The 24,963-nt window shown below is 37.2% G+C and overlaps 1 protein-coding gene across 16 annotated transcripts in view; it reads right to left on the bottom strand.

Moving 5' to 3' along the window:
* The window catches only part of DZIP3 (DAZ interacting zinc finger protein 3), a 129,878-nt gene that overhangs the window by 25,632 nt on the left and 79,283 nt on the right, over positions 1-24,963 (bottom strand). For all 16 annotated transcript variants that reach the window (XM_070787405.1, XM_070787416.1, XM_070787403.1 and 13 more), the window contains 5 exons: positions 10,790-10,815; positions 5,976-6,141; positions 4,140-4,232; positions 3,889-4,016; positions 1,693-1,761 (listed from right to left, as the gene is read on the bottom strand). In XM_070787405.1, coding sequence (XP_070643506.1) covers positions 1,693-1,761; positions 3,889-4,016; positions 4,140-4,232; positions 5,976-6,141; positions 10,790-10,815 — 482 coding nt within the window. The remainder of the gene's footprint in view (positions 1-1,692; positions 1,762-3,888; positions 4,017-4,139; positions 4,233-5,975; positions 6,142-10,789; positions 10,816-24,963) is intronic.

The following is a 24,963-nucleotide window of genomic DNA, read 5'->3' as shown; positions in this document are numbered from 1 at the left end:
TAAGGATATTATTTATGAAGGACATTATGGAAAATGGCTACCTATGAGGTTTCTCTTTTTCCTAACCCATTTCAACTTCCTACACTTCAGCCCCAGAAGACTAGACCATACATACCAAATTATATTCCCAATGAAAGTATTTAATTGGACATATAGCATTGTAATAGGAACTTTTTCACAAGGCTTTCCTCATTGCTTTATTATTAGAAACATCTGGATGCTTTGTCAATACCTGACAAACATTTATGAAAAGCTTGATAAAACAATATGTTGTTAATATCCATTAAGGCCAGAGTATTTTGAGGGGAAAAATCATAAAATATGGAAGAGTCAACAAAAAGGAATTATAATGCCATTGAATGTTGTGAAAATTTTGCCTATGAGAGAAAAAAATTAATTGGATTTCATCAAGGAAGTAAAAACACAATCCACAGAATGGAAGAAAATATTTATAAATCATGTATCTGACAAGAAACTTGTGTCCAGAATATACAAAGAACTCTTAATAGTTATAAGAGAAAAAAGTGAAAGTGAAAGTCAGTCACACAGTCAAGCCCGACTGCGATCCCATGGACTGTAGCCTGCCTGGCTCCTCTGTCCACGGAATTCTCCAGGAAAGAGTACTAGAGTGGGTTGCCAGTTTCTTCTCCAGGGGATCTTCCTGACTCAGGGATCGAACCCGGGTCTCCTGCATTGCGGACAGATTCTTTACCAACTTAGCCACTAGGGAAGCCCAGTGAAAGAGAAACAATCTAATATTACAAATATTTAAAGGAAGTAAATGGACATTTCTCCAAGTAGATACACAGACAGACAGAAAGCACATGAAAAGATAATTATTAGGAAAATGCAAATAAAAACCACAAAGATACATACCGCTTCACAAATACTATGATGGGTGAAACAAAAACAGGTAACATAAGTACTGGTGAGAATGTAGAGAATCAAAATACTCATACATTGCTGGTGGGATTGTAAAATGGTACAGTCACTTAGAAGACAGTCTGGCAGTTCCTCCAAAAGTTAAACACAGAGCTTGCTGCATGTCTTACCAAGTCTACTCTTAGGTATATACCCAAGAGAACTAAAAGCATATGTCCACACAAAAAATCTGTACACAAATATTCATAACAGCATTACTGATAATAGTCAAAAACTGGAAACAAACGAAATGTCCATATAATGGAATATTATTTGTCCATAAAAAAGAAATGAGTATTGATACCTGCTGCAATATGGATGAACCTTGAAAACATCATGGTAAGTGAAAGAAGTTAATCAGAAGAGGCATGTATTATATGACTCCATTTATATGAAATGTCCAGACCCAAAAAAAAAAAAAAAAAAGAGTAGTGGTTTCCAGAAGTTGGGGGAAAAGAGAATCAGTTATTTCTAATGGATCCAGGGTTTCTTTTTAGGGTGATAAAAATGTCCTGGAATTGGATAGTGGTGACAGTTGTAATCCTCTGTGAATATACTAAAAACCAAGTAATTGTATACTTTAACAGGGTGAATCTTATTCTATATGAATTAGATCTCAAAACAATTATAAAAAAAATGTATGAATCAGAACAAAACTTAGCCAGTTTCATAAAGCAGTCACAGATAGCAGTAATGATTGCAATAAAGGGAAAAGAACTCATAAGCCCTAGTCTCTGACAGTAGTCTATTGTAGGACCAGCTGTTTGTTACCTTTTCATCGAAAGTTGCTCTTTAAGGTTCTTGATTTCATTATCTTTAGCATGGCTCTGACGCTGTAATCTAAGAAGAAAGAATGCCATAAAATGTTAGAAATCATTTGTTATTAATAGTCAGAACAATTCTATTTGTGGCTGAGGAGGAACCAAGTATGTCCATCTTTTGTCAGAGTGCAGCACCTGTGTCCGGGGGGAGTGGTGTGGAGCTACTGGTGTTTGGCTGGAGTAAATGTGTAGTGCCAAAAAGGTTTAATGTTATTCTATCTTCCTTTCCCTCATCATTTGGTTAAAGGGAACAGACTTTTCTTGGCGCTTTAGTGCTCCCCTCCCCCCCTCCCCTGTGCTTACTAGCAATTCTACGTTGGAGGTTTCTGCAGTGCCCTGTCTAGTATACATGGAAGGCAATAAGAAAAGTCACTGTCACATCATTCTTCAAGTTCCAAGGTTTCTAGACAGTCACCTTTCTTCTTCTACCTTTCAGAGTCTTCCTGTGTTCGCTGTGTTCTATCCAGGGTGTTTTAGTTTTAAGGAGGACTTGCAACTCAAGAAGCTACTACCTGTTGGTGAAGTGGTGGTCCCTCTATTGTATGTAATTTTAATCCTCTCATATTAATCTATATTTTCCACAAGCTCACAGTTAATATCTGATACATCTTGGCATCTTTTACATGTCCTTGCATAATTGTTTGCACACTGTGGGAACCTGATAAATGTTTGATGTCCTCACACAATGAACACACAAGCTAGAATCTTTCATGAGAACACTTGATTAGAGAATTTGATGGACTCAGCTTTTTATAACTGGTTGCTTACACTGGGTAAGGTATCAGAATTGAAGAGGAACATCTTAGATAGTGAAGGAAAAAGGCAGCTGCATGGATGGCATTGCTTTTCTGATCTCTGATGCTATGTAACATACTCGTGGATTGGTCATTATCTTCCAGGCTAAAAGACAAAGTTTTGAATCCTGAAGTGTGGTTTCTTAAGTGATGTCAGCCAGTTTAGTTTGCCCCACCTATTTTAGGTCCACAAACCTGAAAGTGTTTGCAAGTGATATCATGTTGCCAGAGGTATGGCATCCTGTTCTTCCTTAAAACCCCTTCAGGTTGAATGATATGTTATGTGGGAGAAAATTTAAGACCAAAATCTCTGTCAAGCATTTTTCCAATTTTCCAATTGGCATCATGGGTTCCTTACACTGAGGTACTCCCTAGAACCTATTTTCATTATTAGCAGTCTAGGAACTGCTGCTGCTGCTGCTAAGTCACTTCAGTCGTGTCCAACTCTGTGCGACCACAGAGACGGCAGCCCACCAGGCTCCCCCGTCCCTGGGACTCTCCAGGCAAGAACACTGGAGTGGGTTGCCATTTCCTTCTCCAAAGCATTAAAGTGAAAAGTGAAAGTGAAAGGTCGCTCAGTCATGTCCGACTCTTCGCAAGCCCGTGGACTGCAGCCTTCCAGGCTCCTCCGCCCATGGGATTTTCCAGGCAGGAGTACTGGAGTGGGTTGCCACTGCCTTTTCCGCTGGGAACTGCAGTGGATTTCAAATCACATATCATGAATGACTGGTATTTTGTGGTATCACTGTTTATCAAAATAATATGTTACAAATTATACTACTATTTCACCCAATAGTGGTTTGAGCCAGTGGCTAGATTAAAAAGAATGGAGCAGGATACTAATTTTCCATATTAAATCAGAATTTTTAGTCTTAGGCATTTAATACTTAAGGTTGTAAAAGATATGAGATTGATAGGGGAGAAAAGATTCTCCAGGAATTTGATTTGTTTTCAATATCTTGTGCTTAAAACACACTCTCAGAAACCAACATTAAAAAGTATAAAAGTGAGTCAGTGATGTCTTTGAGAAATGTAATTCTCATATGCTATAAACCAGCCAATCATTAGTCACATTTTTACAAATTAGAGCCATGACCTGAAAGTTAATTATCATTCTCATGTAATTCTATTATCTTCACACTTATTCAGCCAATATATGAAAAGCTGATATACAGAGTGAGCAGTTGCTTATTTCTCAATCCAGCTGGCAAGGCAAAAATACAGTGGGTTTTTTAGCAAGTGCAGTCCTTGTGGTTGCCAGTTCCTAATGTGCAGTCACAATGCCACCTAGTGGCTACATAGGGATTACCTTTTAACACAGGATTTTCTTCTATCAACAGATTTGCACTTACTTGGACATCTTACTGATTCCAAAAGCCACTTGTTGGTTAAGAGATGCGATGATTTTATCTTTCTTTTTAATCTGCATTTGGTTTTCTTGCCACCACAAAGTCACTGTTTTCAACTGTCTTTTGAAATCCTGATTAATGAAAAATATTATTTCAACTAATTTTATTCAAGTCTTCAGAAATTTAAAGAAAAAAATTGGACTCTTCAAAAACTATCTCTAACTTGCCTCAGATCTAAGGGCAAAAGTACTTACTTCACACTGATAGTGCAATTTACAAAGCTGCCGTTGTCGAGCGAGCTTTTCCTTCTCAGTTTCTCCATATTCTGTAGTTATCTTGGTTGAGCCCTATTGAGCAAATGGAATATGAATGCTTTATTTTTCTCTTTAAAAAAGCACTTAGGGGACTTCCCTCGTGGCTCAGTGGTAAAGAATCCACCTACCAATGTAGGTGTCATGGGTTCAATCCCTCTCCTGGAAGATCCTATATTCTGTGGAGCAACTAAGCCTGTGCTCCACAACCAGAGAAGCCACCGCAATGAAATGCATGCATACCGCAATGAGAGAGCAGCCCCCACTTGCCACAGCTACAGAAAAACCCACACAGCAACAAAGACCCAGCACAGACAGAAATACGTAAGTAACTTTAAAAAAAAGCACTTAATATGACAGTTATTTAAAGGAAAAGCACTACTATTTTAGTTATTTGGTGGGTATTTAAGTTGCTAACTCACGCATTATAGCTTTCAATGCAAACATCATTCTCTGATTAGTTTAAATAAATCTACCTCTCTCCAATCACAGCATTCACTGAACAGTACCAGAGTTATTTGTCTGCTGCTGCTACTACTGGATAATGTTAACTGCAAGCTCACCATTTTTAAAGTTTTTTTCATAATGCTTTTGTTGTCACAAGATCATATGAAGAAGGTACTTGATATTCCTGTTTTAGAGATGATAAAACTAGGTAGCTTGCCCAAGGTCACACAGTAAGTGAAGAGCCAGAATTCTAACTCAGGCAATCGTGATTGCTCAAGTCCCTAATTATTACCTTAGGAATTATCACCTTAGGTTAATGTTCAATTTCTCCACTGGATTATAAACACTATCATCACAGGGACCATATCTTGGCATACCTCTTGACACAAAGTAGGTGCTAAGTGATTTTTGAAAAAATGAATGAATAAACATTTTTCAAAATGTGTGTGACATTTTGATTCTGAGTTCTCATAGCTGTTGAATGAAAACTAAAGACCCCATATTTAAACCTTAGTGTGACATCCAAAGCCTAGAAAATGTCATTTCAGTTAAACTTTATGTATTTTAATTGGAAAGGAGACAGAAAGATATGATAATCATACTAATGTACTATCAGTCAGAGAATCATTTGCACTAACTGTTGCCTTAGACAATCAATATTATCGATACTATATACTATATATTATTATACTTAAACCCTGGAACAGGTTATCATAAAATTATCTCAGTATAAAATTCTCATGGGTAAGTAAATCCTGTGGTTTTTCACACACACACAAAAAAGCTTTCATAGTTTTGTCTCATTAAGTGCTCTGTTAAGCACATAGATCATGCTCACGTGCACCTTCATATATGTATGTCATCACCAGCACTGACTACTAACAGGAAAGGAATCCAAAAAAGTGTTGTTATTAATATTTTTGTAGATATTTCTTTGTAACAGCCAAGTTTAATTATCTAACAAGTGAAAGTAGCTTTGTTTTATAAAGCTATTTTCCTAATGAAATTTAATCCAATGGGATTATGCTAGGGTATTTTTTCTTCCTTGTGTTATTTGAAAACTCTTTATAAAGTATGCATCTGTAATCAGCTCTGCCCAATACTTAAAACCAGGAAATGGTTTGAGGACTGAAGTGAAGAGTTTCTAGTTCTTAGAGTTCTTTTTTATGTCAGCCATCCCTCTGTCCATCCTTTCCTACTTTTTATTTTTCCTCACAAACACAACGTAAATCACTAGGTTAATGTGATGTTCCAAGAGTCGTGGGGAGAAAATGGTTAACAATTATTCTGGAAGAAGGAAGGCAGGACTGTACCCTCTCCAATCAGGCTTACCTGCTGTATCATGTCCAGAATATGCAATTCATCCAGACTACAGAACTTGTCTTCAGTCGTAGAATCTTCTTGAATATTGCTTGCATCATCTTTCATAAATCTACTGACTGCATACAGATTTGCTTGTTCTTTCTTCAACTGCTCTTCCTTTCCTATCATATTTGGGCTATAGTGGTGACATAACCAATGTGACCTTTTATAACTGTATAGTGTTTTTCATCTAAGCCATTATTTCCCAAATTAATATTGTACTGGTCTTATGAGATGCTTAGATCAGAAAGGTTCAAAGTTTGGACAGTGCCGATACCATGTATTTCTTTTGGAGACTCACAATCAATTTTAGCGTATGTGAGATAGCACTCAATTGAGGTACCTATTCTGTTCATAGTAGTGCTTCTAAGAATTATGAGACCATGGAGTTCATTTTTCAAGTTATAATTATGTTAATTATATATCAGTTACTTTGAGAAACAATACTTTGGGAAATATTGACAAGCATTTCCACATCTGCCATATTATTTAATCATTACAGTATTCCTGACAGGCAGGTTGGTTTGATCAACTTCAGTGCTTAGGTCTCATGTATATTTAAATAGAGGGCTCTGAATAGTAACATACATAAAGCAGATTTAAGATGGAGGTTTGTTTTGTAACAGGGTTTTTTTTTGTAACAAGATTTTATTCAAAAAAAAAAAAACAAGCCGTAGTAATAATGAATTTCAGTAACTAGAAACCACTGAGAAAAGAAAGGAAATACTATAAGTACAATGGCAATTAACTCATTTTTATGCGTATGTCTAAAATTTAAATGCATGCTAGTATCATTTCAGTTGGCCTACTATTTAGTAGCTATGAATTTCCTTCCTAATCTCACTGAATAATAACAAGAAATAGTACTTTTACATATAGCATGATATAAATTACTCGACTTTATTAGCAAATAGAAAGAAAATAGATGCATTAGTACTTATTTTAGGTCAATGAGATCTAGAAAAAAGGACATATTATGCTTGTAGAATAACTTGTAAAACACTATAGAACAGTCATTACATATCACTGAAGTATTCTAGACTAACTCAAACATTTTGGAAAGTTCAATGAAATAAATTACTTTAGACCACAGTTCCAAAACTCAGTTTTCCATATTACTTCAACAGTTTTTTAAAATTTATATTCTTCCTGAAACCACAACAGATGCAAAAATATGAATTTATACTTTTGAAAAGCTAGAAAAGGTTACTTCTAAATTTTTAAAGTATGATAATAGCATTGTGATAATATAGGAAAATATTCTTCTATTAAAGAGATGCAAACTGAAGCATGTATAGATAAAATTATACAGTTTTGAGACTGAAAACACTCAAAAAATAAATATGAAGGGAAGAATGAAGCAAATGTGGGAAAACAATGAAAACTGTAAAATCAGGATGACAGGTATACCTACAAACATAGATAAACTGTTATTATTCTCTTTACTTTTGTGTGTTTTGAAATTTTTCATTTAAAACAAAGTTCCCTGGGTGATTTGATGATCATCCAGGTTTGGGTCTATGGTGTAAGTGAAAAGAAGCAAAATGACTGATTATACTGTTTCATCCTTTAATAATTTACATTTATGGTATCTAGACATAAACTTACTTTTTCACTAGTCATAGCAAACACTCTTTTCCAACAACCCAAGAGACAACTCCACACGTGGACATCACCAGATGGTCAATAATGAAATCAAACTAATTGTGTTTTTTGCAGCAAAGATGAAGAAGCTCTATACAGTCAGTAAAAACAAGACCTGGAGGTGGCTGTGGCTCAGATCATGAGCTCCTTATTGCCAAATTCAGTCTTAAATTGAAGAAAGTAGGGAAAACCATGAGGCCATTCAGGTATGACCTAAATCATCCTTTATGATTATACAGTGGAGGTGAAGGAAAGATTCAAGGGGTTAGATCTGGTAGACATGAGTGCCTAAGGAACTATGAACAGAGGTTTGTAACACTGTACAGGAGGCCTTGATCAAACCACCCCAAAGAAAAAGATGTGCAAGAAGACAAAGTGTTGTCTGAGGAAGCTTTCCAAACAGCTGAGGAAGTAAAAGGCAAGGGAGAAAGGGAAAGATAGACTCAACGGAATGCAGAGTTCCAGAGAATAGCAAAGAGAGGTAAGAAAGCCTTCTTAAATGAACAATGCAAAGAAATGGAGGAAAACAATATAATGGGAAAGCCTAGATATATCTTCAAGAAAATTGGAGATATTAAGGGAACACTTCACGTAAGGATGGGCATGATAAAGGATAGAAATGATAAAGATCTAACAGAAGCAGAAGAAATTAAGAGATGGTGGCAAGAATACAAAGAAAAACTACACAAAAAAGGTCTTAATGACCCAGATAACCATGATGGTATGATCACTCACCTAGAGCCAGACATCTAGGAGTGTGAAATCAAGTGGGCTTTAGGAAGCATTACTAGGAACAAAGCTAGTGGAGGTGACATAATTTCAGCTGAGCTATTTAAAATCCTAAAAGATGATGCTGTTAAAATGCTACACTCGATATGTTAACAAATTTGGAAGACTTAGTAGTAGCCAGAGAACTAGAAAACGTTAAGTCTTCATTCCAATCCCAAAGAAAGGTAATGCCAAAGAATGTTCAAACTACTGTACAATTGTGCTCATTTCACATACTAGCAAGGTTATGCTCAAAATCCTTCAAGCTAGGCTTCAGCAGTATGTGAACCGGGAACTCCCAGATGCACAAGCTGGATTTCAAAGAGGCAGAGGGACCAGATTATTGGATCATGGAGAAAGCAAGGGAGTTGAAGAAAAACATTTACTTCTGCTTCATTACCTACGCTAATGTCTTTGACTGTATGGATCACAACAACTATGGAAAATTCTTAAAGAGATGGGAATATCAGACCACCTTTCCTGTCTCCTGAGAAACCTGTATGCCAAGAATTAACAGTTAGAACTGGACATGGAACAACTGACTGATTCAAAATTGGGAAAGGAGTACATCAAGGCTGTATATTGTCACCCTGCTTATTTAACTTATGTGCAGAGTATATTATGTGAAATGCTAGGCTAGATGAATGAATCAAGATTCATTCATTCATTCATTCATTCATACCTGGAATCAAGATTGCCAGGAGAAATACCAACGACCTCAGATATGCAGATGATACCACTCTAATGGCAAAAAGTGAGAGGAACTAAAGAGCCTCTTGATGAGGGTGAAAGAAGAGTGAAAAAGTTGGCTTAAAACTCAACATTCAAAAAACTAAGATCATTGCATCCGGTTACATCATTTCATGGCAAATAGAAGGGGGGAAAGTGAAAGCAGTGACAGACTTTATTTTCTTGGGCTCCAAAATCACTGCAGATGGTCCAGTGACTGCAGGCATTAAATTAAAAGATGTTGGAAGGAAAGCTATGACAAACCTAGACAACATATTAGGAAGCAGAGACATGAATTTGCCAACAAAGGTCTGTATAGTTAAAGCTGTGGTTTTTCCAGTAGTCATATAAGGATGTGAGACTTGGACCATAAAGAAGGCTGAGTGCTGAGAATTGATGTTTTCAAACTGCAGTCCTGGGGAAGATTCTTGATGGTCCCTTGGACTTCAAGAACATCAAATCAGTCAATCCTAAAGAAAATCAACCCAGAATGTTCTTTGGAAGGACTGATGCTGAAGTGGAAGCTCCGATACTTCGGCCACCTGATGTGAAAAGCCAACTCACTGGCAAAGGCCCAGAAGCTGGGAAAGATTAAAGGCAAAAGGAGAAAAGAGCAGCAGAGGATGAGATGGTTAGATACCCTCATCGACTCAATGGACATGAATTTGAGCAAACTCTGGGAGATAGTGAAGGACAGGGAAGCCTGGTGTGCTGCAGTCCACGGGGTCACAAAGAGTCAGACAAGACTTAATGATTGAACAACAACAACAGACATAACCTTGAAAAGACACAGACATACACTATCAGTTTAGTGGCTCAACTTGTTGACAGAGAAAGTGAAAACCCACCTTGGATGATGAACTACTAATGTACCAAGTGGATCATGTCCATTATCAATGAGAAAATATCAACTACAAGATGCTTTAAAGCTAACAAAGTATGTTCTTGTTACCATTTTAAAGATAAGTATGTCCTTATAGAGAGTTCTCTATAACTACTTAACAAAACTTTTAACTGATCTCTTCATAGAATGTCTCCCCTACTTCCTTCCTCTACTACACTGTCATTAATCATGTTGCTGGAGAATATAGCTCACAATTATCTTCAGACATTAAAAGGTGTTCAGTAAAGGTTCAAAATTCACTGTTAACAACTGGGATTATAAAAAAAATAAGACAGATTAATTAAACAAACCAAACCACATGAAACTCTTTTTGTAAAAGGGGTTACTGGGACAAAAGATAATCTGTCTTTAAGGTTAAATTTTATTTCATCTACATTGGCTAACTGTAATCTAGACTGTATTTCAAAAGATTTTATGCTGGAAACAAATTTAGTCCTTGAATAAAGCAGTAGGCATTGGATGACTCTTGAGTAGCCACACAGAAAAATGTAAGAGATTATATTCTCCCAAAACAAGTGATAATTTAACTTTGTCACTTTCAATAAAAAACAAGTGATAATTTAACTTTCTGTCACTTTCAATAAAAAACCCGACAACTTATTAAGATAAAAAAACTGTCTTTTCTTCTCTTAAGAATATTACCATATTCTGAGAATATGTACCAAAGCAAGGTTGTGTCATACTGGTAAAGCACACTTGAAAGTACTAAGAAAAATTTTAAAATGAAATAAATACTTACACTTGCTCTTCTTTTGATTCCTTATTCTGAAAAACAACATCAAGAATTAGTATTATATATTAACTATGTTGGTACAGTACCTAATCTAACTGAATTTAGACATTTCTCAAGTTTTGGGGGGATTCTTGGTGGCTCAAAGGTCTAAAGAATATGCCTGTAATGCAAGAGGGTTTGATTCTTGGGTTGGGAAGATCCCCTGAAGAAGGGCATGGCAATCCCACTCTAGTATTCTTGCCTGGGAAATCTCATGGATAGAGGAGCCCAGCAGGCTACAGTCCATGGGGTCACAAGGGCTGGACACAACTCAGTGACTACACCACAACCACCACCACCACCAAGCTTTCTAACCACAACCAAAATAAATATATTTTACATTATGACTTAAATGCACTTACATAGCTATTTTTATGCACAAGCATGAAACTGAAACATAAGTTCCATGAAACAAATCTTACTCATATTATGTGTGCTACGGACTACATGCTTGCATGTCTCCAAAATTCTTACATTGAAACCCTGACCCTCAATGTGATGGTAATTGGAGGTATGGCCATTGGGAGGTAATTAGGTTTACATGATGTGGAGCCTTGATGACAGGATCAGTGCCATTATAAGAAGAGATCAGAGAGCTAGCTTGCTTGCTTGTGCATGCTCACTCACTCACTCTTCAACATGTAATAATATAGCAAAAAGGTAGCTATAAGAAGAGGGCCTTCTTCTGCATATTAAGAAGAGGGCCTTCACCAGACACTGAATTGGCTAGTACCTTGATCTTGAATTTCTCAGCCTCCAGAACTGTGAAAAACAAAAATCTTGTTTAAGCCATCCAATCTATGGTAGTTTGCTATAGCAGCCTAAACTAAGATAATGCGTGAGGAACTCTAGGATTTTTTTATTCATACTAATTCTTTTCCTTTTCTAAAATTATAGCCGTGGCCTACCAAATCGATTTTGTTATCTAACCACTGAGTCATGAAACACACACACACAAATTCAGATAATGGAAATGAGTGTTGAGGTTGAGTTTGTACCTATTGCTATATCTTAGGACAGGGTATATGTAATTCTCATTTATGAAATCTGACACTAATTACAAGCATTCTTGAAAAATCTACATGTAAAGAGAAAGCAGACTGATATACTAAGAATCTTACAGGGAAAAAAATGCTAGGGAGATCACAATTGGGAGGAAAAGTTAAATAGCCCTAAATTTTATTTTCATTAAAACAAAACTATAAAGGCAACTTTTAAATAAAGGTAAAATCAATGACACAACATATTAATTACTCATATATCACCCTTCTACTACTACTGTAAATTACAGTATTAATTTCTACTATCATCTCTTGTTTACAAAAAAATTCTAGTCTCTTTCCCCACAGATTCTATGATAAACTTACTAATTTGTTTTGCTTTGCTGTCTGCATACTAAGAGGATTTTTGCATTTCATTGTCTGATCAATGTCCAGTGCCAATTTGATTCTACAATTTAGAATTATCAACTCCTGCCTTGAGTGTACCTGAATAACTAAATTGAAAACAGCTTTGGTTGTTCATAATGAATACATCTTGGAAGGAAAGTTATAATCAACCTAGATATCATATTGAAAAGCAAAGATATTACTTTGCCAACAAAGGTCCATCTAGTCAAGGCTATGGTTTTTCCAGTGGTCATGTATGGATGTGAGAGTTGGACTGTGAAGAAAGCTGAGTGCCGAAGAATTGATGCTTTTGAACTGTGGTGTTGGAGAAGACTCTTGAGAGTCCCTTGGACTGCAAGGAGATCCAACCTAAAGGAGATCAGTCCTGGGTGTTCTTTGGAAGGACTGATGCTAAAGCTGAAACTCCAATACTATGGCCACCTGATGCGAAGAGTTGACTCATTAGAAAAGACTGATGCTGGGAGAGATTGAGGGCAGGAGGAAAAGGGGACGACAGAGGATGAGATGGCTGGATGGCATCACTGACTCGATGGACATGAGTTTGAGTGAACTCCCGGAGTTGGTGATGGACAGGGAGGCCTGGTGTGCTGTGATTCATGGGGTCACAAAGAGTCGGACACGACTGAGCGATGGAACTGAACTGAACTGAACTGAATGAATACATCTAGTAATAATCAGTTCCCCAGCTGCCCAAAAGTACATCATTTTTATGACACCTTTCCAAAGCTGAAATGGCATGTGTTAGTTACTTAGTCGTGTCCAACTCTTTGCAACCCCATAGACCACAGCCCACCAGGCCCCTCTGTCCATAGGATTCTCCAGGCAAGAACACTGGAGTGGGTTGCCATTTCCTTCTCCAAAAGGAACTATACAAACTGAAGAAATAGTTACAGGCACACCTTAGATGTAATGAAGGTTTGGTTCCAGACAACCTCAATAAGGTGAATATTGCAATAAAGCAAGTCACATAAATTTTTGGATTTCCTGGTACATATAAAAATTATGTTTATACTATATTGCATGCAAGTAAGTGTGTGATAATAACATTATGTCTTAAAAAAAGAATGTGTATAATTTAATTGTAAAAACTTTATTGTTAAAAATACTAACCATCATCTAAATTTTCAGCAAACTGCAATCTTTTCTTTGGTATATGGTCTTGTCTTGGTGTTGACGGCTGCCGACTAATCAGGGTGACGGTTGCTAAAAGTGGCAAAGGCTGTGCTAATTTCTTAAAATAAGACAACAACAAAGTTTATCACGTTGATCAACTCTTTCTTTCACAAATGATTTCTCTGTAGCATGCAATGCTGTTTTGACAGCATTTCACCCACAGTAGATCTTCTTTCAAAATTGGAATCAGTCCTCTCAGACTCTGCAGTTAAGTTTATGTCATCTTCTAATCCTTTGTTGTCATTTCAACAGTATTTATGGAACTATCACCAGGAGTAGATTTCATCTCAGGAAACTACTTTCTTTGCTCAACTGAAGGAAGCAACTCTTCACCCATTAAAGTTTTATCATGAGATTGTAGCAATTCAGTCACATCTTCAAGCTCCACTTCTATTTCTAGTTCTCTTGCTATTTTCACATCTGCAATTACTTTCTCTACTGAAGTCTTAAATCCATCAGTGTCATATGAGGGCTGGAATCAGCTTCTTCCAAACTCCTGTTAATGTTGATATTTTTACCTCTTTCCATTAATTATTAATATTTTTAATGGCATCTAGAAAGGTGAATCCTTCCAGAGGTTTTCAATTGACTTTTCCCAAATTCATCAAAGGAATCGCTATTTATGGCAACTGAAGCCTCTCAAAATGTATTTCTTAAATAATAAGACTTGAAAGTTGAAATGACTCCTTCATCCACAGGCTGCAGAATGGATGTTGTGTTAGCAGGCATGAAAACAATATTAATATCATTGTAGATTTCCATCAGAGCTCCTGGGTGACCAGATATACTGTCAATGAGCAGTAATATTTTGAAAGAAATCTTTCCTTCTAAGCAGTAAGTCTCTAGAGTAGGCTTAAAATATTTAGTAAACCATGTTGTAAAGAGATGTGTTGTCATCCAGATATGTTGTTCCATTTCTAGAGGGCAGAGTTGATTTAGCACAATTCTTTTTGCTAGGATTTTCAGAATGGTAAATAAGCACTGGCTTCTACTTAAAATTACTAGCTACATCAGCCCCCAACAAGAGAGTCAGCCTGTGTCTTGGAGTTTTGAAGACAGGCATTACTTTTCTTCTCTAGCTAGATGAAAGCCCTAGATGGCATCTTCTTCCAATAGAAGGCTGTATTGACTACACTGAAAATCTGTTGTTTGGTATAGTCACCTACATTAGTTATATTCGCGAGGTCTTCTGGATAACCTTCTGCAGCTTCCACATTAGCACTTGCTGCTTCACCTTATAATCTGAAATGATAGAGATGGCTTCTTTCCTTGAACCAACCTCTGCTGGCTCCAAACTTTTCTTCTGCAGTTTCCTCACCTCTCTCAGCTTTTACAGAACTGAAGTGCCTTCCTCTAGATTAGGCTTCAGTTTAAGGGACTGTTGTGGCTGATTTAATATTCTATCCAGAACACTAAAGTTTTCTCTATATCAACAATAAGGCTGTTTCACTTTCTGATCACTCCTGTGTTCACTGGAGTAGCACTTCTAATTTCTTTCAAGTATTTTTCCTTTGCATTCACAACTTGGCTAAGTGTTTGGCATAAGAGGCCTAGCTTTAGGCCTATTACAGTTTTCAATAGAACTTCCTCACTAAGCTTAATCATTTCTAGCTTTTGATTTGCAACGAGAGACCTGCAACTCTTCCTTTCATTAGAACACTTAGCGGCTATTGCAAGGTTATTAATTGCTCTATTTCAACAACTGTTGCATCTCAGGGAACAGGAAAACCCAAGGAGAGGGACAGAGATGAGGGAATAGCTGGTTGGTGAGTGAAAGTCGCTCAGTGATGTCTGACTCTTTGTGACCCCATGGACTGTGCAGTCCATGCAATTCTCCTGGCCAGAATACTGAAGTGGGTAGCTCTTCGCTTCTCCAGGGGATCTTCCCAACCCAGGGAATGATCCCAGGTTTCCCACACTGCAGGTGGATTCTTTACCAACTGAGCCACCAGGGGAGCCCTGGTTGGTAGAGAAGTCAGAATACACATTTATCTTTTAAGGTCACCATCTAATATGGGCATGATTTGTACCAGCCCCAAACAACTGCAATATTAACATCAAAGCTCACTGATCGCCTCAAGTGGGATTTAACCCAGGGATGCAAAGATGGTTCAATATTTACAAATTACTCAATGTAATATACCACAATGACTGAAGAACAAAAATCATATGGTCATCTCAATAGATGCAGAGAAAGCTTTTGACAAAATTCAATATCTGTTTATGATAAAATTTCTCCACAAAGTGGGTACCATTTCTGTCCTTCATTGAGCCCATCTTTGCATGAAATGTTCCCTTGGTATCACTAATTTTCTTGAAGAGATCTCTAGTCTTTCCCATTCTTTGGCCACCTGATGTGAAGAGGTAACTCATTTGAAAAGACCCTGATGCTAGGAAAGATTGAGGGCAGGAGGAGAAGGGGACAACAGAGGATGAGATGACTGGATGCCATCACTGACTCTATGGACATGGGTTTGGGTAGATTCCAGGAGTTGGTGATGGACAGGGAGGCCTGGCGTGCTGTGGTTCATGGGGTCGCAAAGAGTCGGACACGACTGACCAACTGAACTAAAGCACAGGAAAGAAAAGCAAAAGTAAACAAATGGGACCTAATTAAAAACTTTCGCAGAGCAAAGGAAACCACTGACCAAAATGAGAAGACAACTTACTGAATGGGAGAAAATATTTGCAAACAATATGACTAAAAAGGGGCTAATCTCCAAAACAAACAGTTCATACAATTCAGTATATAAAAAAAAAGAAAACCCAAATAACCTGACTAAATAATGGGCAGAAGACCTGAATAGACATTTTTTCAAAGAAGATATACAGGTGGCCAAAAGGCATATGAAAAGACGCTCAACACTGCTAATCATCAAAGAAATGCAAATCAAAACCATAATGAGATGACCCCACATGTAGCAGAATGGCCATGATCAAGAAGACCACAAATATATGTCAGCAAGAATGTGGAGAAAAAGAACACTGTACACCATTGGTGGGGATGGAAGCTGGTGTAGCCACTATGGAGAACAGTACAGAGGTTCCTCAGGAAACCAACAGTACAATGACCACATGATACAGCAACTCCACTCCTGAGCATACAGGAAAAGAAAATGAAAATGCTAATTTGAAACTATACATGCACCCCAATGTTCACAGAAGCATTATTTATGATAGCCAAGATATGGAAGCAACCTAAATGTCCATCAAGAGATGAATGGATAAAGAAACTATGGTTTATATACACAATGGAATACTACTCAGCCAGAAAAAAGAATGAAATTCTACATTTGCGACAACATGGATGTATCTAGAGAGCATTAGGATTAGTGAAAAAAGTCAGAGAAAGACAAATACTATATGTTATCACTTACATATGGAATCTAAAAAGTAAAACAAATGAATAAATATAACAAAATAGAAACAGATGCAAATATATAGTGGACAAACTAGTTGTTACCAATAGGGATAGGGAAGTAGGGAGGGACACCACAGGAAGAGAGGGTTAAGATATACAAACTACTGTGTATAAAATAAAGTACAAGGATATATTATATAGCACAGGGAATATAGCCAATATTTTATAATAACTTCGAATGGAGTATAACCAATAAAAATTTTGAATCACTATGTTGTGTACCCCAAAATAACATAATACTGTAAATCAACTATACCTAAAAAAAGATAACTGATCACAGATCACAATGACAAAATGATAATAATTTAGAAGTTTGAAATATTGTGAGAATTACCAAAATGCAACACAGAAACAAAGTGAGTAAATGCCATTGGGAAAATGGTGCCACTAGATTTGTTTGATGCAGAGCTGCCACAAACCTTCTATTTGTGAAAAATTCAGTATCTGCAAAGTACAGTAAAGCAAAGTGCAATAAAACGAAGTAAGCCTGTAACTTTTTTTGTATAAGCAAAAATCCTCTTCAGATTTCTTTTGGTTAGCATAAACAGATATTAATGCAGGTCTTTCATAAAGACAAAGTGGTATCAAGTGAACTTCAGAAAGCAGGAGATACCTATCTTTCTAAAATTCCTTTTAAGCTCTTTCCAGGATAACTTTATGCCAACTTTATGTATCAGCCTGTCTTACATGCATCTCAGCAACTTCCCTTTAGAGAGGACATCCACTTTGAAGAGCTTATTTCCTGCCATATTTTTTTCCCTCAATGCTTCTATTCTTTTGCCATCTGCTTTACCTTCCTTTTCTACTTCTAACGTCAGTTCCTCCGAGTTGGGAATAAAATTGGGATGAAAGAAAGAAATAACTAACTCTCAAGAGTTATTTACAATTTACTACTATACATACTAGTTAGAAGTTATTTTATTATCCCCTGTATTTGCTACATAAATTATTCTTTTTGTCATCTTTATCCAGAGAATCCCTCATAGGTGTTTTTAGTACCTCAAATATTGTTAGGTAGACATGCTGAAAATCAAATAATTAACAGAGGATATAATTTCATGCATAAGGATTCTGTAGTCACTCTGTATCACACAAATTTCTACATACTAGAATTTTTCATGTGGAGAACACGTGATTAGATAATTTGATGGACTCAGCTTTTTATAACTGGTTGCTTACATTACACTAGACAATTCTTTCCTACTATAACAGCAATTGAGTATAACAGGACTACTGTATATGAAATAGTCATATGAAAAATTTTCAGCATTTTTTAGGTTTATACTTCAAAATTTAGATAAAGGATATGATCTCTCTTCTAGTGTCCAAATTCTTTCTTGATAAACTTATTATTTTATTTTCAAGGTATCTCAATTTTTTAATAAAATAAATTGGAAATAAACTAAGAATGTTTTATAAAAATCCATAAATAGGGGAGGAGCCAAGATGGCGGAGGAGTAGGATGGGGAGAACACTTTCTCCCCCACAAATTCATCAAAAGAGCATTTAAACGTCGAGTAAATTCCACAAAACAACTTCTGAATGCCGGCAGAGGACATCAGGCACCCAGAAAAGCAACCCAACTCTTCGAAAGGAGGTAGGAAAAAATATAAAAGACAAAAAAAAAGAGACAAAAGAGGGAGGGACGGAGTTCCGTCCCGGGAAGGGAGTCTTAAAAAGAGAGAAGTTTCCAAACACCAGGAAACCTTATCACTGCCGAATCTGTGCCAAGCTTTGGAAGCACAGAGGGCAACATAACAGGGAGAAAAAATAAACAATTAAAACTCGCAGATTGCGAGCCCTACGGTAACTCCCCCAGCGGAGAAGCAGCGCAGACGCCTGCACACGCCATTAGCAAGCGGGGGCTGGGCAGGGAGGCGCGGCGCGGGCTGCATCGCTCAGAGTAAGAATCTGGCCTGAATACCCTGAGCGCTATCTGAGCGAAATAATTTGGGCTAGCAAACCAGACTGTGGGATATCTACCACGCAAAAAGCCAGCCCCAACCTAAGACACCACCAGGCCCGCGCACGGAACAAAGGACCGAACAGAGATAGTCGGCTGCAGACCTTCCCCCTCCGGTAACAGGCAGCCAGAGCCGGAAGGGGACAATCGCAGCCCCAGAGAGACATTATCTATAAAACTGTAAGCAGGCTTCTTTGCTAGCTAAAACTGCTTGGGGGTCTGGACGGTCAACATCTGCCTGAGAAGGTGCGCCGGTTTTACACCCAGATAACCGAGTGGCGGGGAGGCGATAAGTCGCAGCATTGGCGTTCGCCAAACACCTCATCACCTGAGCTGCTCGGACCTGGGAAGAGCACAAAATGCAGGCCCAACAGAGTCTGCGCCTCTGAGGACTACCCGAGTGCCTGAACCTGAGCGGCTTGGACCTGGGAGGTACATGCAGCCCAGGGCTGGCCTCGGATTGTTCTCGGCGAAACAACCTAGAGCCCGAGCAGTGTGGGCAGGGAGGCTACATGCGCCGTGAGTGGGGGCAGACCCAGTGTGGCTGAGGCACTGCGAGCGCACGCCAGTGTTATTTGTTTGCAGCATCCCTCCCTCCCTCCCCACAGCGCGACTGAACAAGTGAGCCTAAAAAAAAAAAAAGTTTCCCCCACCGTCCCCTTTGTGTCAGGGCGGAAGCCAGACACTGAAGAGACCCGCAAACAGAAGAAGTTATAACAGAGGGAAACGCCTTGGAAGCTACAGGCAATAGATTAAAACCCCGTGGTTACTACGGACTACATAGGAAGGGGCCTATAGATATTGAGAAATATAAGTTGGACCAAGGAACTAGCCAAAAATGAACTGAACCCACCATACAACAAAACCAGAGAAAGTCCTAGATATATTTTTACTATTTTTACGATCATTCTTTCTTTCTTTCTTTCTTTTTTAATTAAAAAAAATTTTTTTAAGTCCTCTATTGTTCCTTTAATTTTCACTTTTATAACCTATTACTTTGCAAAAAAAAAAAAAGACCCTATTTTTTTCTTCTTCAGCAAACTTCATATATATGTATTTTATAATTTTTTGACCTTGTTTTTTTTTTTCCTTCTTCTTTTCTTTAATATTGTATTTTTGAAATTCCAAACTCTACTCTAGTTTTTTAATTTTAGCTTTTTGGTATATGTTATCAATTTTGTACCTACAGTTTTTTTTATAATTTCTGTGACTTTTTTTTTTCTGTTTAATTCTCTTCTTCTTTTATATAACATTGTATATCTGAAATTTCAAACTCTACTCTAGATTTTTAATTTATGCTTTTTGGTATTTGATATCAAATTTGTACCTGTATTTTCTTTATGATTTTTGCAACATTGCTTTTGTTTGTTTCTTTTCTCTCTTTATGTTTCTTCTTACTTTTTTTTAACATTGTATTTTTGAAATTCCAAACTCTACTCTAGATTTTTAATTTTTGCTTTTTGGTATTAGTTATCACTTTTGTACCTGTATTTTCTTTATAATTTTTGCGACCTTTTTTGTTTTTCTTTGTTCGTTTTTTCTCTCTTTCTTTTCCTTCTTTTCTTTAACATCGTATTTTTGAAATTCCAAACTCTACTCTAGATTTTTAATTTTTGCTTTTATGTATTTGTTACCAATTTTTTACCTTTAAGAACCCAATGTTCAGGACCCATTTTTCACTACGGAGCGAGATTACTGGCTTGACTACTCTCTCTCCCTTTGGACTCTCCTTTTTCTCCACCAGGTCGCCTGTGTCTCCTCCCTAACCCCTCTCTACTCTACCCAACTCTGTGAGTTTATGTGTGTTCCAGATGGTGGAGAACACTTAGGGAACTGATTACTGGCTGGATCTGTCTCCCTCCTTTTCATTCCCCCCTTTTATCCCTCAGGCCACCTCTGTCTCCTTCCTCCTTCTTCTCTTCTCTGTGTAACTCCGTGAACATCTCTGAGTGGTCCAGTTGTGGAGTGCACATAAGGAAGTGACTACTGCTACCCCACTCCCTCCACTATTGATTCCACCTCATCTCATTTGGGTCACCTCTAACTCCCTCCTCCCTCTTCTCTTCTCCATGTAATGCTGTGAACCTCTCTGAGTGACCCTCACAGTAGAGAAACCTTTCATCTTTAATGTAGATGTTTTATCAATGGTGCTGTATAGAAGGAGAAGTTTTGAAACTACTGTAAAAATAAGACCGATAACTGGAAGCAGGAGGCTTAAGTCCAAACCCTGACTCCAGGGAACTCCTGACTCCAAGGAACATTAATTGACAGGAGCTCATCAAATGCCTCCAAATCAACACTGAAACCAAGCACTACACAAGGGCCAACAAGTTCCAGGGCAAGACATACCAAGCAAATTCCCCAGCAACAAAGGAGCACAGCCCTGAGCTTCAAGATACAAGCTGCCCAAAGTCACCCCAAACCATAGACATCTCATAACTCATTACTGGACACCCACCAGAACACCGACACAAGCTTCCCTAACCAGGAAACCTTGACAAGCCACCTGTACAAACCCACACACAGCGAGGAAATGCCACAATAAAGAGAACTCCACAAACTGCCAGAATATAGAAAGGACACCCCAAACTCAGCAATTTAAACAAGATGAAGAGACAGAGGAATACCCAGCAGATAAAGGAACAGGATAAAAGCCCACCAAACCAAACAAAAGAGGAAGAGATAGGGAATCTACCTGATAAAGAATTCCAAATAATGATAGTGAAATTGATCCAAAATCTTGAAATCAAAATGGAATCACAGATAAATAGCTTGGAGACTAAGATTGAGAAGATACAAGAAAGGTTTAACAACGACCTACAAGAAATAAAAGAGAGTCAATATAAAATGAATAATGCAATAAATGAAATTAAAAATACTCTGGAGGCAACAAATAGTAGAATAACAGAGGCAGAAGATAGGATTAGTGAATTAGAAGATAGAATGGTAGAAATAAATGAATCAGAGAGGATAAAAGAAAAACGAATTAAAAGAAATGAGGACAATCTCAGAGACCTCCAGGACAATATTAAACGCTACAACATTCGAATCATAGGGGTCCCAGAAGAAGAAGACAAAAAGAAAGACCATGAGAAGAGGAGATAATAGTTGAAAACTTCCCTAAAATGGGGAAGGAAATAATCACCCAAGTCCAAGAAACCCAGAGAGTCCCAATCAGGATAAACCCAAGGCGAAACACCCCAAGACACATATTAATCAAATTAACAAAGATCAAACACAAAGAACAAATATTAAAAGCAGCAAGGGAAAAACAACAAATAACACACAAGGGAATTCCCATAAGGATAACAGCTGATCTTTCAATAGAAACTCTTCAAGCCAGGAGGGAATGGCAAGACATACTTAAAATGATGAAAGAAAATAACCTACAGCCCAGATTATTGTACCCAGCAAGGATCTCATTCAAGTATGAAGGAGAAATCAAAAGCTTTTCAGACAAGCAAAAGCTGAGAGAATTCTGCACCACCAAACCAGCTCTCCAACAAATACTAAAGGATATTCTCTAGACAGGAAACAAAAACGGTGTATAAATTCGAACCCAAAACAATAAAGTAAATGGCAACGGGATCATACTTATCAGTAATTACCTTAAACGTAAATGGGTTGAATGCCCCAACCAAAAGACAAAGACTGGCTGAATGGATACAAAAACAAGACCCCTACATATGTTGTCTACAAGAGACCCACCTCAAAACAGGGGACACATACAGACTGAAAGTGAAGGGCTGGAAAAAGATTTTCCATGCAAATAGGGACCAAAAGAAAGCAGGAGTAGCAATACTCATATCAGATAAAATAGACTTTAAAACCAAGGCTGTGAAAAGAGACAAAGAAGGTCACTACCTAATGATCAAAGGATCAATCCAAGAAGAAGATATAACACTTATAAATATATATGCACCCAACATGGGAGCACCACAATATGTAAGACAAATGCTAACAAGTATGAAAGGAGAAATTAACAATAACACAATAATAGTGGGAGACTTTAATACCCCACTCACACCTATGGATAGATCAACTAAACAGAAAATTAACAAGGAAACACAAACTTTAAATGATACAATAGACCAGTTAGACCTAATTGATATCTATAGGACATTTCATCCCAAAACAATGAATTTCACCTTTTTCTCAAGCGCACATGGAACCTTCTCCAGGATAGATCACATCCTGGGCCATAAAGCTAGCCTTGGTAAATTCAAAAAAATAGAAATCATTCCAAGCATCTTTTCTGACCACAATGCAGTAAGATTAGATCTCAATTACAGGAGAAAAACTATTAAAAATTCCAACATATGGAGGCTGAACAACACGCTGCTGAATAACCAACAAATCACAGAAGAAATCAAAAAAGAAATCAAAATTTGCATAGAAACGAATGAAAATGAAAACACAACAACCCAAAACCTGTGGGACACGGTAAAAGCAGTCCTTAGGGGAAAGTTCATAGCAATACAGGCACACCTCAAGAAACAAGAAAAAAGTCAAATAAATAACCTAACTCTACACCTAAAGCAACTAGAAAAGGAAGAAATGAAGAACCCCAGGGTTAGTAGAAGGAAAGAAATCTTAAAAATTAGAGCAGAAATAAATGCAAAAGAAACAAAAGAGACCATAGCAAAAATCAACAAAACCAAAAGCTGGTTCTTTGAAAGGATAAATAAAATTGACAAACCATTAGCCAGACTCATCAAGAAACAAAGGGAGAAAAATCAAATCAATAAAATTAAAAATGAAAATGGAGAGATCACAACAGACAACACAGAAATACAAAGGATCATAAGAGACTACTATCAACAATTATATGCCAATAAAATGGACAACGTGGAAGAAATGGACAAATTCTTAGAAAAGTACAACTTTACAAAACTCGACCAGGAAGAAATAGAAAATCATAACAGACCCATCACAAGCACGGAAATTGAAACTGTAATCAAAAATCTTCCAGCAAACAAAAGCCCAGGTCCAGATGGCTTCACAGCTGAATTCTACCAAAAATTTAGAGAAGAGCTAACACCTATCCTGCTCAAACTCTTCCAGAAAATTGCAGAGGAAGGTAAACTTCCAAACTCATTCTATGAGGCCACCATCACCCTAATACCAAAACCTGACAAAGATCCCACAAAAAAAGAAAACTACAGGCCAATATCACTGATGAACATAGATGCAAAAATCCTTAACAAAGTTCTAGCAACCAGAATCCAGCAACACATTAAAAAGATCATACACCATGACCAAGTGGGCTTTATCCCAGGGATGCAAGGATTCTTCAATATCTGCAAATCAATCAATGTAATACACCACATTAACAAATTGAAAAATAAAAACCATATGATTATCTCAATAGATGCAGAGAAAGCCTTTGACAAAATTCAACACTCATTTATGATAAAAACTCTCCAGAAAGCAGGAATAGAAGGAACATACCTCAACATAATAAAAGCTATATATGATAAACCCACAGCAAACATTATCCTCAATGGTGAAAAATTGAAAACATTTCCCCTAAAGTCGGGAACAAGACAAGGGTGCCCACTTTCACCATTACTATTCAACATAGTTTTGGAAGTTTTGGCCACAGCAATCAGAGCAGAAAAAGAAATAAAAGGAATCCAAATTGGAAAAGAAGAAGTAAAACTCTCACTGTTTGCAGATGACATGATCTTCTACATAGAAAACCCTAAAGACTCCACCAGAAAATTACTAGAACTAATCAATGACTATAGTAAAGTTGCAGGATATAAAAGCAACACACAGAAATCCCTTGCATTCCTATACACTAATAATGAGAAAACAGAAAGAGAAATTAAGGAAACAATTCCATTCACCATTCCAACGGAAAGAATAAAATACTTAGGAATATATCTACCTAAAGAAACTAAAGACCTATATATAGAAAACTATAAAACACTGGTGAAAGAAATCAAAGAGGACACTAATAGATGGAGAAATATACCATGTGCATGGATTGGAAGAATCAATATAGTGAAAATGAGTATACTACCCAAAGCAATTTATAGATTCAATGCAATCCCTATCAAGCTACCAACAGTATTCTTCACAGAGCTAGAACAAATAATTTCACAATTTGTATGGAAATACAAAAAACCTCGAATAGCCAAAGCGATCTTGAGAAAGAAGAATGGAACTG

The sequence above is a fragment of the Bos indicus genome, chromosome 1 (genome assembly GCF_029378745.1).
Source record: "Bos indicus isolate NIAB-ARS_2022 breed Sahiwal x Tharparkar chromosome 1, NIAB-ARS_B.indTharparkar_mat_pri_1.0, whole genome shotgun sequence".
NCBI lineage: Eukaryota > Metazoa > Chordata > Mammalia > Artiodactyla > Bovidae > Bos > Bos indicus.
This window is presented reverse-complemented; position numbering and strand designations above follow the sequence as displayed.